General features: G+C 41.8%; 1 protein-coding gene across 1 annotated transcript; it reads right to left on the bottom strand.

Moving 5' to 3' along the window:
- Nucleotides 1-1,953: 1,953 nt before the first annotated feature.
- Nucleotides 1,954-5,199, bottom strand: mycla (MYCL proto-oncogene, bHLH transcription factor a). Its single transcript, XM_027031268.3, has 3 exons — nucleotides 4,905-5,199; nucleotides 3,801-4,427; nucleotides 1,954-3,302 (listed from the first exon to the last, which is right to left on the bottom strand). Exons 2-3 carry the CDS (start codon nucleotides 4,405-4,407, stop codon nucleotides 2,752-2,754), a joined length of 1,158 nt encoding a protein of 385 aa, XP_026887069.1. The 5' UTR covers nucleotides 4,408-4,427; nucleotides 4,905-5,199; the 3' UTR covers nucleotides 1,954-2,751.
- Nucleotides 5,200-14,916: the final 9,717 nt, after the last annotated feature.

Below are 14,916 nucleotides of genomic sequence, written 5' to 3'. Positions count from 1 at the left end.
CCTCTCTCCCTAAATCAATTACCTTCACCAATCTTTCACTGCCAGTGTTTGAGCTACAACTTTATTGACCAATCAAAACACAGAGTGGGAGGATGCAAATGACGTCACCAAGAAGCCTGCAACAAGCTCTGAATTCCATTGAGGACCTTTCTCTATTGATCAGGCAATAGACAACACATTCACACAAAGCAACAGCTGCTCACTCCGGAATTGCAGACATGCACACACATGCACACTCACACAGTCAGACATGCAGTGTCTAGACCTGATTCTGAGCTGCACATTTCAACATCAATTAAGCTGTAAATGCAAAACAAAATCAGTTCAAATACAATATTCTGCTAACACTAAGAGCGAGCGATAGACCTTTTTTTCTAGTTTGTAAACAAAGATGACATTGTGAAGATGCATAAACATTTTAGCAATGGAAGTTTGTTTCACAGCTAATTCAAGTGAAAAAGATAATATATATTGTATGTACGTGGGTCAAGGCATTATTCCACTTTCTTTGGAATTGCAAATTCACATATTTGACGCCCCAAAAAACCTTAAAAGTCTTACCGCTTTGTCATTCACAAAAATGCAGTCTACGAGAAAAAAAATATTGTTTCCTGTTTTCAGAGGTCAGTGAACGAAAACGTATACTGTAATTTCAATAATGGTAATTAAGAACTGATCAAATCAACATTTGCACGAGTTGGTCAGACCGTTCATTAACGTAGCAACAAAAGTATATTGATATGATGCCTTGATATAAAATCAGATTTTAAAAAGTTCACGTCAAATTAATTTGGGATATATGACAAAGCCGTATGATGCCCCAGGAGACTGATGAGGGAATACTTAACTTGTCATAACATATATAGATTAGGAGTTGCAACGGACTACCGTCCCTTGTCCGTGGTAACACCACAAACGGTTTAATGACTGATTTGTCATAGCGTCGACAGTGGCCCTGCCCAACACCAGCGCGTCATGGTTGAGCCGCTATTGTCGCGATTTATATTGGCATAGAATATGAACAGCTGAGTAAAAAGTTAAATACTAGCAACAGCCAGTCGTGTTTGATAATCGCATATATTCATTTTTAAAGTCAAGATAAAAAACGGTCGCCAACATGCAATTAATCAACTTTTTATTTTTTCAACAAGGCAGGTCCTGACCACTCGTTAATTGCGTTCATTTCTAAGAGCACAGCTGAAATGAAAGAAAACTGATGAATACGTGTGCAAGTGCGCCCATTTTTATCCAGATGGCTGTGGTGTGTTAAACTGGGCTTAATCTTAGTCCAGATGAGACCATTTCATTTCACTTCGACGAGCAACACAACCTTATGTAACAGAATTTGTTATGGTTTTATTCACAAACCAGTGGTTATGTCTCTGACTATAAAGAACACTGTGCTCCAGCACCTTATCAATATATCAGGTGACAAGCTGTATAAGAACCAAGGTAGGTTATGGTGTAAACTACCTACATTACCCATTTTTAGTTTGACACAGAAGATGGTAGTGGGATTGAGTATAGGGACAAAAACTCCTTTGCGAGCAGCACCCCCACTAAACATACTGCAGCCATAGCACCATATGAAGAACAGGTTTGTGGTGTTCACAGGGAACGTGTGTCTAACAGGTTGTGCGGGGCGGGGGTGGGGGCAGTTGTAAAACCTCAGTTGACCTGTGTTTAAATTACTAACTTCACTTCCTCCTAGACTCTTAAATGTGCAAAAACACACAATCAGGATAGCAACATGGGGGAAAAAAAAACAAAAAAAAACAAACACACACATTCTGCTCAATACGCCAGTGGAGAAAATTCAGGAACCGCAACCCTGTAGAATCTCATTAGCTGCCAATAGTAATAACTACCTTTGTTCAAAACACACACCACCACATGAGCAACAATAGATTTCAGTTCAACGCCCAAAAAAAACAACAACACGAGACCAATACATTAGCTTTCCCCCAATGCATTTATTTTTTATTTTTTAAAGCAAAATAGAATTTGTTCTTAGGTAGATACAGGAGGAGGGGCCAGGGAACATCCAGATCAAGTAATTACAATACAGTTTCTGCAAAGTCTCATTATATACACACACACACTGACAATACTTTACTCTATAGATACTGTGCATGTGCATAACTTACTGCCATTATGACTGCACACAGACATAAATGAGGTATCTTGGGCAAAGCACATTTTACCATCACTCAGAAATGGACCTCTGAAAACAGCACTGCCACACACCATCCACTGACATTGGTAAATCAAAACCATACTGGCACTCATGGAGAAAGAAAAAAGAAGCAGAATACAGGCCCCATTTTTCCACTGAGGGCCATGCATGAACATCTTCTCTTCACCTGAGTTTGTTCATCTCTGTTCACTCGCATGCACAAGAGCAGGGACCAGATCCCAACCTAGAATGCACACACAGTACATACTGAGGTGTTTCAGTAAGATAGAACCTCCTGTCCACACGACCATAAACAGCATATGATGGGTAGGACGGATGTCCGATTCTAATGAGGTCTGACAGACGTTCCCAAAACTCTTCCTGTTCATAAGGTGCAAAGTTCACCTGGTGTGAGAACTTCCCTGAAGCTTCAACCATCCTCCACCCCTTTATCCCCCCCCCCCCCCCTCCCCCATGTCTGTATCCATGGGTCATGCTGCAGTCAGTGCAATCCCACCACACTTCCCTGGCAAATTCGCTCCGACTCAGTGTGCTGGATCCAGTCCAAAAGCAGCTCAGGGGTTCTTGAGGGCACTGATCTTGCGAAGCAGCTGGTGCCGCCTGGCTCGAAGGTTCTTTCTCTCATGCGCCTGCCGCCGTTCGCGGGCACGCAGCTGCAGTAGGTACTCTGTGGCGCTGGTCAAGATGGCCACTTTTGAAGTCTTCGTCGAACCAGAGAGGCCCGGGATCTCGCTGCGCAGAGCCTGGAAGCGCGAGCGCAGGTCATCCCGCCTCTTGCGCTCCAGGAAGTTGCGCCTCTGCTCGGCCGAGTCCTCCGAGTCTGAGGTGGCCGGCGAGGAGAGTGGCGACAAGGACGGAGACGGAGACACCCCGGGGCCTGGGCGGAGACGCTTGCCGGGCGGCTGGGACGACCCATCCTCGCCATCTGAATCGGGCGAGGGAGCGGCGTAGTTGTGCTGCTGCCGGTGCAGGGAGACGTGGAAGTGTTTGGGACATGGACCATGAGGGTCGGCACTCACAGCAATGGTGACAGGGCTGCGGCGGCCCGGGGGGCGACCCCGCCGCGGACGGTCGTCCACGGTCACCACGTCCACCTCGTCCTCATCTGGGGGCGGGACAGGAAGACGTGTGCTTAGCAGAGCGCAGACACAGCCATGCACACAGCGCCACAGCCTGAATTAAAGCTTGTGGTATCGGAGAATATAGGTGCAGTTACAGCAACACCATGTGTCAAGAGAGAAAGGGGGCCTTTGGTGGTATCACTTTTGCTTACATATCACAAATGTTATGGGAATTAATTTGTGCAAGAACAGAGCGTTTTTCAAAGAATGTTTCTGCCATAACCTGCTTGCTGTCAGTATTGCACCATCCATTGAGACTCAGATGACATAACTAATATGGAGGAGGTAAAGGACATCACACGTGTGTGAAGGTTAAACCCAACTAAATAAAAAAGTGTGCCAAAATACACATTACTGGTTTATAGTGAACGTTTCCCTTAAAATACAAGTTTTAACACTAGGGAAGGTCAAAAAAGACACCATGCACAATTTCCTGTCATCACAGCTACCTGTAATTACATTTTCTGCATGACCTTTCTTACCAGAGGAGTCAGAACGCGACTCTGAGCCAGAGGAAGCCGTGGTCGGTTTTTTAGCGTGGAGAACTGGGAGACTGAGAACTGCCGTGGGATTCACACATCGTGTCGCCTGGGTGTTGGTCAAGGGCGTGCCCGGCGCGGCGCGCTGAACTCGTGCTGTGTTCACACCGGTGTGCGAGGCGGTAGGGGGTTTGATTTGAGACGTGACCGGTGGTCTCTCGCTGTAGCCAACTTTTTCCAACTGATGACTCGCGGAAAAGCCGCTCCACATGCAGTCTTTTATAACAATAGAGCTGAGATTTCCGAAAATGTCCAGCGGATCGATTTTGTACGGTCCACCATAATCCTCCTCGAGCGTTACGACCTTTGGCGGTTCCCACCCCAACCGGTCTGCCGGTAACGGGAATAAAGTATCACTATCGAATGTCCTCGAGGGTGACATGGGCGGGGTGGGTAGTAACTCAAATTTCTTCCAGATATCTTCGCTCGGCGCTGTGGATTTAAAGTAGTCCTCCTCTGTGTCCATCTCGTCGTAAAAGTAGTGTTGATACTGATCATGCTCCATAGCCCAGTTCGCCTGCAACGCCGCAACAGGGTTTATTCCAGCCATCCGAGCAGAAGTTTCGCAATCTGGAGTAAAAAAAAAAAGAAGAAAGATGGCACATGACTAAATTTCGTCCGAACGCCAGGCAGCAGTTATGGATTATGATACTTAAAACTACACAGATCACTGAGAATAAGACCCATTCTCACATGTGCACTGTGAATGAACACGGCAGCGCCTTGCTGCAACAACCTTAACAAGAAACTACACCAGTACTGCAACGTTACTATTCGTCTTTCACTAGCTAGTGAACTAGAGTGCAAAATAAGTTAAATATAAAATTGTTACACAAGAAATGTGTGGGTTAGCTAGCTACTCCCTTCGAAAATTAAGATTTTCCGCATTGCGAGGGAAGATTTGTGGCTAGCACTTGGGACCAAGGCAGTTACAAAGAACCAGGAAACACTGCAGAAGATTCACGTGAGTCAAAAGTTACCTACTTAAAAATCAACGAAATTTAGAATACGCTTACCTAAAGAAGAAAGTGAGTCGAGATTACTTACCAGTTCATTTGATGGACGACCTAGGCAATCTGAATAAATCCTAGGAAAGGCGAAAGACAAAGACGTGCCGTGTCCGGCTTGAGAACAATCGGTCAACTCCAGGGGGAAAAAAGCTCGCGGGGCAACAAAACGCTGCACTCCGGCGGTCTTTGTTTTAAGCCGCTTAACTCCCACCAATAAAAGTAGTAAGAAAACAAAGTGGGTGTCTAGTTACAACGGCCGGCTCGACCACTGCACCGACTTCCAACCGCACCCCTCAAGCCCACTGGCAGCTATTTCGCGCCAGATCTGCGTCTTTGTGTAGCCTGAGAAGCGCGAGCCCCACCCACCGGCGCGCGTGGTGGGGGGTGGAGTTGTTCCCATCTTGGTTTGTGAAACTGACTCGGAATTACGGAATTACCGGTTAATGCATACATATAAGTAGTTCTTTGAGGACAAAATAAGTTATGGTAAATATAGTTACCATATCCAAATTACATATAATCAATTAAAAGTGGCGGCGAGTGCCTAGCTCAGTTTCAAAATGAAGCTGTATTGAAAAGGAGTGTCCCGAGCTACAATTTTATGCAGTTTTATACCCTGTTCAAATGCACGTTCAGCCGTAGGGTAACATACGGTAACATAGTGGGTAGGACCTTCAGTGGCATCCAGAGTAGTCTCAGTTCATCGTGTACGCAGTAGCCATTATAAGATGGGTAAAACTGTGGCCATGAAGGGAAGTACATGGGACATCTAAAGCAGTAATATGTTGGCTGATTACTATTAGGTGTGTGCCAAGAAACACTCCTCACACTGTTACCAGCAGCCTTATCTGTAGCATTGAACTACCAGAAATGTAGTTTGTTTGTTTTTTGTTTTTTTTTTTCTCAAATTCTGACTACCATCTGCATGTCAGTAGAAATCTAGATTCATCAAGCAGTCAATGTTTTTCCAATCTTCAGTGGTCCAGTTTCTGCGAGGCCGTGCCCACTGTAGCATGTTCTTGGCTGACAGGAGTCGACCACGTGTGGTCTGCTGATGTAACCCCTTCATCTCAAGATCTGACATGTATGTTGAGTTGCCATAGCTTTCCTGGCTGTTTGAACCAGTCTGATAATTTTCATATGACGTCTGTCTTCAACAAGGCATTTCGACATGCAAAACCGTAAATTAAAAAATTTTAAACTAAATTTTAGAGACAATAGTGCATGAAAATCTCAGGAGATCAGCAGTTTTGTAAAGGCTGGCACCGAACAACATGCAAAGGTCAGTCACTCAGATCCTATTTTAGTCCCAATTTAGATGTTTATTGATATCAACTGAAGTGCCAGACCTGCATGATTTTGTATTGCCAAAGACTCCCTGATTTGATAATTACATAAATGAGTGGGTCTAAGTGTTTCTGAAGAAGGGCCCTGTGAGTGTGTGTATATACACTTGAATGTATCATCTAATCTTTGTAGGTGCACAGCTAGGAAAATATAATTACATCAATAGCCAAGGCTTTATATAAAACCAAACAATGAGTGTTTTAAACCAAATCAGAACACTTAAAGGCTTTCTCCTTTGCCTGCATGCTAAAGCTCATTTTCAGCACAATGGTTTCAAAAAACACACAAAGGGTGATTCCTGTTAAAGACAGCGAGGTGTGAACTGAGTGATGTGCAACGACCACATCCATTCTCGCCCGCAATGTGTAAAACTGCGGCGTGAATGACCCCATTGGCCAGGCGCGGCTGGCAGGGCCCAGTGTTAATGAACAGAATGGAAGCCTTCATCACTGTGCGTTAAGCAGCCAGGTGAGGAAAGAGACCTTACTAGCCTGAGCAGAAGAGAAGTAGCGTGGTGGTTGATGTAATGAATCAGTCAAATAAACACCAGAAAGTACCCTGTCTACAGTAGTCCCCGCAGAATGCACACAAATGTCATACATTCTGCTGAGGCTCTGTCTTGTTCAATAACATTTTTTTCCCTAAAAGGCAGTAGACTACATAAATTAGTTTAGTGTGGATGTATCACACATAAGAATAAGTGCTGGAATTACTGGAATTGCATGCACACACACACACATGCTTCTGATGACTGTGATCCACTTTTCTTTCATTATAGTTTATATTAAGTAACTGTAGTGAGATTCATTTCCATCCCTACCATTTAAACATTTAAATCCACCTTTACTTTTCCAGGTTTTCCTCATCAGGTGTGTGTGTTTCCTTTCTTATGCTTACCAACCTAAAGGGCTGTTACACAACCATGTGGGGATAAGCTTGGGAAGTTTTATGGCTTGTTTGTAATTTGAACTGCCAAAGAATGAAATAAATGACATTGAAACTGTAAACCGTTCAGTTAACATGAACACTTTTGCTGTTGATGCTTCGGGGCATTTTAAAGCAGATATCTTCATATCCTGAAAAATCTCATAGAATAATTTTCACTTTTGATTGACAAACATCTCCCTCAGTGTCAGTAGCCATGTGAAATGTTTGAGTATTCTTACACAACTACATAATCAATCACCATCAGTAAATAAACACATACAATTAAATAAGAAAAGTGTTTAGATTTTCTTGTACTATTTTAAAATGCGGGAGTGTTTGAGAGCCTCCTAGTGGATAAAGTGTCCATATGATGAACTTTCTGTGCTTGTATTGATGTCACATTTGCCTGTATCCTCTTTGCCACTGTCTGGAAGGAGACAAAAGACAGATTTTAAAAATTCCGCTCAGTTCCCCCTCCCCCGCCCTTGAAACATAAGAGAGAGAACACATACATTCATAGTTACCCCCGCAACTCCATCTCACACATACACAAGCACACATGCACACGTGCAGTAACAAACAACAGTAGCAATATACTGCTATGACCAGTTAGATTGCAGTTAAGACGGTCAGTAAGACTCAATTTTTTTTTTTGTCATAAACACACTGATTTATTTAATACAATAATGATCATTCTTGAATTAGGAGAAGACTTAATAGTATTTTTTCTGCATTTGTTCAGGTTTTGCCATTAGCTATCAAAGTAACAGTTATTGAGCATTTGGTTGTTATAACATCCAGGCAGCACGAGATACTTTTTGTGTGTGAGGTAATTATTCACCAAACACAACACTCCACACCAAAGCCATTCCAATGGGGTCTAAAACTCTCCGTCTGTTCCACTCTTTCTTTCTCTCCTCTCTCCACTCCTTCGTGACCCCCACCTCACAGCAGCAGAAACTTGCCAGTGCCTTTGTTACAAATATAATGCTTGATGCTAACAAAGGAGTGAAAAAGGCTAGCTTAGTAGGCTAGCAGCAGCTGATACTGGGGAAGGTGCTCATTGTTCTAAAAAGTCTAGTCTAATATGCGCATGCTAAGTGAGAGGAAAGGGGGAAACAACCCCCTTTCAACACACACACACACACACACACACACACACACACACACACACACACACACACACACACACACACACTTCCCTGACTTCCCTGAGAAAAATAATTCACCAATAAAGCATTTTAAGTCAAGCTCCATCTGTCTTCCCATGCTGATGGAGAAAAGCTGTTTAGGTTGATCCAAGCAAAAATGTGGATCCTATAGTCCTGGATGATCCATGGCATTCATTTCTGCGCAGTCTGACAACAGTGTGTTGATTGTCGATTAGGGCATGTATGTAGGGCCACTGGACAAAAGATGAGATGAGACATGTCGCTTTTAAAGGAATGTTTTAACAAAATGCAATGTGGCTGTTATGAGTTTGTATTCACGTTTATGACTTTTAAAGGAGCACGTCAGCCAAAATCACTTTTCTAGACTGTTCTGCTCACTTGTCATTCAGACAATCTTCTACTACATCTGTTGTGCAAATGTAGCTTTTTTCTCTGTCCTTTTTTGTTTTTATATGCTACCCTTGATAACAAGTGGCACCTTCTGTTATAGAACACTAACACAGAAGGATAGCAAGATTTTGACACCAGACATTGTAATAGCTGATTAGCTGTAAGAAAAATACAACATAAACTGGTACTTGAATTTGTCATTTTAGATGATGTAAAGTAAGTCAGGGCCTGTTTCTTGAATAATTTTTTGAAGAATGATGTTACAGCTGAATTGTGGAAACCATCGAGTTATGCCCAGCCATCCCATATTTCCTTCACTTCGGTATTTGTTCCAGCTCAGAAGAACACCCCAGGTTTGTAATATTCATAAACGTACTGTAATAACACAATAAATGAGCTGCGGTTAAACCTCTCAGCAGTTAGTTGCATCCTGGAAATTAAGGAAATTACTCGTCATTTGGATGATGATTATTTAACCACTAGGGGGAGGCAGAAATCTACATTGCTCAGTGGGCCGTATGACAATAGTGACATTGCTGTATATTTCTACAGTGTTTTGTTGCCTTAACTGGCTTGAAGCTTTGTTTTTATAGTACTACTACTACTACTAATACTACTACTACTAATAATAATAATAGTTGCCAAATTTGTCTAGCACTTAAATCAAAGGTCACTTTACACAGTATAGAATAAGAAGACAATATCAATAAGATATCATCCAATAAGAACATGCCGAGTTTTGGATGAGATGCAGTTTATTAAGGGATTTAGCAGGAAGATCTGAAAAACTGACAAGGAATAAAATGTTGTCGCTCAGGCTCTCATGCATTATGATGTCATATGACCGGGTCAAAATCATTTCTCCAGGGGGATAATATAACTTTAAAACTTATAAATAAGTAAAAACCACAGTAACACACAAATTCTACTTGCAAAATGTGCCATCCAATAATCATTGAAAAAATAAAGTAGCATTTGTCTGTCATTGTTCCATCTAATTAAGAAAAGTTAGAAATGTGAGTAATAAAGGCAGAATTTTGAGACATAAAGACAGAATTAAGCAGTCATCTTTTTTAAAAAAAAAAAAAAAAGATGTCTGAAACAGGCTTCTATAGATTTCTGTGTGCATGCAGCCCACGAGGGAGTCTTGTGCCCTTTTTTTGGGGGGGATTGGCAGGATGTTTACTTATGCTAATTAGAAACAACTCGTGCGCGCTTTCAAGTTATGGGGACATTGGGATTCATCATTATTTGGATATAGATGTGAACACTTCTGGCATTTAAGAACAGGTCCCAAACCTGACACAGACTTTTTCTTAGGACCTTTCTCAAGAACGAATTTAAAACCAAAAATCTTTTATATTTGACATTGGAAGACACTGGTGAATGAGGTCCAATGTCTTGTCAGCCAACTCTTCTGGCTCCAGATAACGGTCCAGATATTTAGCAGCAGTCCTTTGTCTTGGGACAGACAAGTACAAATACATCTAAGGCATCATAGATCTGGTTTGCATGGTTTGGCTTTAGAGAAATTTGATTGAATAGTTTGGAAGTTTGGTTTAGGGACTGCAAACAGCTGTTGTCAAGCCCACTCTTAGTATACGTCACTCAGTTTATAAAGTCCTCATCAGTCAACACAAGACTAGATTCAGATTATATAAGTCGTTGTCAGCCATTGGCACAACTGGAAAATGCTGAAGGATGTGTTATGCATTTATGTAGCAGACAGAGCTCTAACCGATATGAGGTAATGAAGAATGTGATGGAATATAAAAATAAGAAGGAGCTGAAGGAAACAAGTTTTAAACATGCCAGTGTATTAAAAACATATATACAAACTGGTTAAATTCAGAAATGACCAAGACCAACAAAACAAACAACCTAAAATAACAAACAAAACATACAAACTGATTACCAAAGAATAAAAACCTCCCTTCCAAAAACAGGAAAACCCCAGTACCACCACCACCACCAATAGCAAAAACTGGTGTACCACCAGTGCACTCACTTAACATTTACACTGTAAGTATGTTTATAATATTAACCACATTATTTTGGGAAAGGCAGGCTCCAATTATAGTCCTTAAACAGGTCAAATACTGTACACAGTGCACACAAAAGTTTTTTTTTTTCTTCCAAATGTCAAATGTTTATCTTCCATACAAAACTCAATAAACATTATTTGATTTGAACCTCATCACACCATCAACAGTGCCTCACACATACATAGAAAAACTCTTGTAAGATAACTCCTTGGACTAAACAGCAATGATGGAATTAAAAATCAATCACTATGAATCACTAAAAACGTCCTTTATCAGTGTTCAGTGATAATTAAAGGATACTTACCTTTTGACATCCCTGAGTGGAAAGGAAGGTACACATTTCTGAACATGCATTCTTGTCATTAACATATAGATTGTTGGGTGGATACAGAGCAGGATTCACTTTAATGAAAATTAAAGAGAAATTTCCAACATCAAAACATCACCAACTCTGAAAGTGCTATGCAACTGTTTTTTTTTTTTAAATTTGTATTAACATTTGGCAGATGCCCTCGCCCATAGCCACATATAGATGTGCTTTGCAGTCTCTACCAAATACATATCCTCATGTGAGAATAGATGGCTCAGTGTTATGACCACTATCGGGCTCAATCCCTGTGTAGTGTACAAATAACAATGGCATCAAGATTCCCGATCACAAGAGAGCGAGTTGGGTAGTGTGAACAGTACAGTGACCTGATGATTTTGAAAGTTGTGTAGAGTGGCCGTGGCTAAATTCGTAGCAGGAAGTGTCCTTTGCAAACAGTCAAAGCACAGCATTACCGTCTTCCTAACATTAAACGAGGAGATGTTTCATAGCCTCAAATCCTTCAAATCATTCACAAGATTAAGATGCAGGGATTCAAATGTGTCACATCGCAACCTGACCATACTTCACAAAATGCTTTTCTCCAAACAAGAACAAAGGTTAAGTTGAATGCATCTCACGTGAGTTCTCTTCTTACAGGGCAGTAACCTTAACAGGGGTAACCCCTATGACTAAATAGGTCCAACCTGTTACAGATATTTGACAGCTTATCAGATATTCACAGCTTTTGCTGTTTTTGCCTCCATTTCTAGTAATTTGTTGCCACAAGAGAGGCAGACAGTAATGACGATCAAGGTCATAGTCACAATACATTGGAGGGACACACCAACACATTCAGATATGCTCAAAATGTCCCCACAATAAACTGAGGTTAAAAAAAAAATGTAAATGTTGGCTGGGTAGATGGATGGATGGATGAACGCATGGACACACTGACTTTGTCGTGTGCTGGCAAAAAAGCGGCGTTAGCAAGCTCAATAATATCAAGAAGGTGGTTTATCATCTCTTTCATCCTTTTCTTGTCTAATCAACAAAATATCTGCCATATTGCTGACTATAACTATAAAGCAATAATGTGTCTCAATAATCCTCTTCACTATCAGTGTCAGCGTTGTTTGAATCGCTGGCTTCACTGTGCTGCCAGCAAATACTTCTAGCCAGTGTCTATGCAGAACATTAAATACTAACATTAGCAGCATTAGGAAGCATTAGGAAATGTAAGACAATAAATTAATCTAACACAGTGTCAGAATACAAACAGTGAGTAAGTGTATATTAATTGGTGTTTGGCAGTAAAAACATTTACCATTTACAAGTGAGCTGAGGTAGGCTGCCCTCCGCTACTTTCACTTTTGCAGGTGGGTGTACTGGGCATATCCAAAGTACAGTGGTGTGTCAAAATGTGGGTGTGTTGACAGGAAGAGAGTGTCTAGAGAGTAGGTGGAAGCATGAATGTAACTTCCTTTGTGATTTTGGGAAGTATTCCCTCTGACAACATCCTTCCTTGACTTCTCTGAAGCTTGGTGGAAGATAATATCGCTGAATCTTGACATCAGCTAGGTTCTGCAGGTCCAAGAGCCAGGACTCCTACTATGACTGAAGATCAGATAGTGGATCATCCCATCCCAATTTTTCCTCGACACATTTGCTGATGTATTTGTTTCCCAGATAAAATGTAAGGTGCTACAAACCCAAGTGGGTCATAGACAGAGGCCACTGTTGATAAAACTTCTCTCCTAGAGAGTGGACGTTCATTCACATCTGCTCCGAATCAGAACTGATCTGAAGTGACTCACCATTTAACCACTAGTGCTCTCTCCATTTGTGGCTCACCCAAGGCTAAGTATTGACTTCTTACTGTTTCAGCACAATTTTCTTTATAATTCGTAGCTTGCCAGCATTACAGAGCTGCCTCACTTCACTGACTAGTCGTATTGCATCATCTTCTGTTGATACACTAGTCAGGCCATTATCCACATAAAAATGTCTTTCGACGACAGCTTCACTGAAGCGACCTTGTCCTTGAGCAGCAATGTGTTTGAGATCGTAGTTTACACAGCCAGGTGATGAGGCTGCCCCGAACAAGTGTACTCGCATTCGGTAGACTGATGGTTGGGCTTGGATGACTCCATTGTCCCACCATAAGAAGCTTAAATATTCCTGAACTTCTGCTCTTACGTGGAATTGATGGAACATGCGTTCAATATCACACATTATGGCTACCGGACCCTTGCGAAATTGACAGAGAACACCTACTAGGTTGTTTGTGAGCTCTGGTCCTGTAAGCAGATAGTCATTCAAGGACATTCCTTGAAACCTTGCTGAACAGTCAAACACAACTCGTATTTTGCCTGGCTTCTGTGGGTGATATACCCCATGGTGAGGGACGTACCAGGCAAGACTCTTGTCAATATCTTCTTTTCGTACCTTCACGGCATCTCCACCAGTTATTGTTTCATTTATGAAGGCTGTGTAATCTTTATGGTATTGCTTGTGCCTTTAAAATCTCCTTCTTAAGCACGTAAGACGGTGATTTGCACATCTTCTGTTGTCTGGCAGACTTGGCCTGTCTTCCTTAACTGGCAAAGGCATTTCACAATAACCGTCAGTTTTGATCTTAATTCCTTCCTCCATTATTGATATAATGATATTATTGATATCAAGATCCTTTTGAGAGAGGTTAGCATCCTCTACAGTTCTCTCACTGAAGTCTGATTCAAGTACATTTAGCACATCTGATGGAGTAACTAACTCTGTGACTTGTGTTCGACATGTATATCAGACTTCATTTGTTAGACCAGCATGTGCCTGAACCTCTGGTATCACTTGTCTCACAATAATCCACTGGCTGCTTCCAATCGCATTGCCATAGTCAACACAGGGATCGACGCAGCCAACTATACTCCAGCCAAGATCTGTTCTTTGTGCGAATGGCTCATTATTCTTGCCTGACACAACTTCTCTGAGTAACAGGGCTTGAGAACAGTTGTAAATTAGGAGCAGACCAACCTCGCATTCAATTAAAGGAGCAATCTCTTCAGCCAGATACTCTAGATAAGGCCATGCCCTTCCTGTTTTTTGTGTAGGAATATGACTTTGACTGGCAAGAATAAATGATCTCGAATACGTTACTGGAAGAGCAAGTTTCTTTGATGACTAAAAGCCTCTGACCTGCAGCCCAGTTAACTTCAGGCTTGAAATAACTGTGCTTCTGGATGACAACATGGAGAGTTTTAATTGCACATGCTCTTTCTGTGTATTCAGGGTGGTATCACTTTGGTTGTCCAGAAATGCAGAAATGAGAACTTAATTCTCCGGATGACTCCTTGTGATCAACCATACTGGAACAACTGGAGACGTGTAGGTGCTATTGATGTCTTGCACCACTCTGTTAGACGCTTCATTTGACGTTTCATCAACCTGCTTAGACTCCGTTCTTTCACTTGATATTTCTTTCTCCCATAGGCGTTTCCCGTTTTTCCTTTGTGTATTGTCCTGTTCTTTCTTTCTGCTCTCCTTGGGGTGGTCTTCGTGTAAACATGTTGGGTGTTCACCCTTACATAAGTCGCAGACACTCCTCCTTTCACACTTCCTTTAGCAGTGTCCTGATTTCAAACACCCATAGTTTTTGGGTTTCCACAAACTTGACTCTGTCTGCAATCAATTTGTCCATGAACATATGACATTTGTGAGTGTCATGGCTTGACTTCTCACAGCAGATGATGCAACCTTTAGAATCAGAGTTTTTTTCAGAGCTGCTTGCCAGCACCTTTGCACCAACAGTTTGAGTCCTTGGTGTCTTCAACTTTTCACCATCAACAGACTTCAGCGCGTGAAGAG

This window comes from Electrophorus electricus, chromosome 12 (genome assembly GCF_041902795.1).
Source record: "Electrophorus electricus isolate QZ-2024a chromosome 12, ASM4190279v1, whole genome shotgun sequence".
Lineage (NCBI taxonomy): Eukaryota > Metazoa > Chordata > Actinopteri > Gymnotiformes > Gymnotidae > Electrophorus > Electrophorus electricus.
Note: the sequence above shows the minus strand (reverse complement) of the source record. Positions and strands in the feature narration are given on the sequence as shown.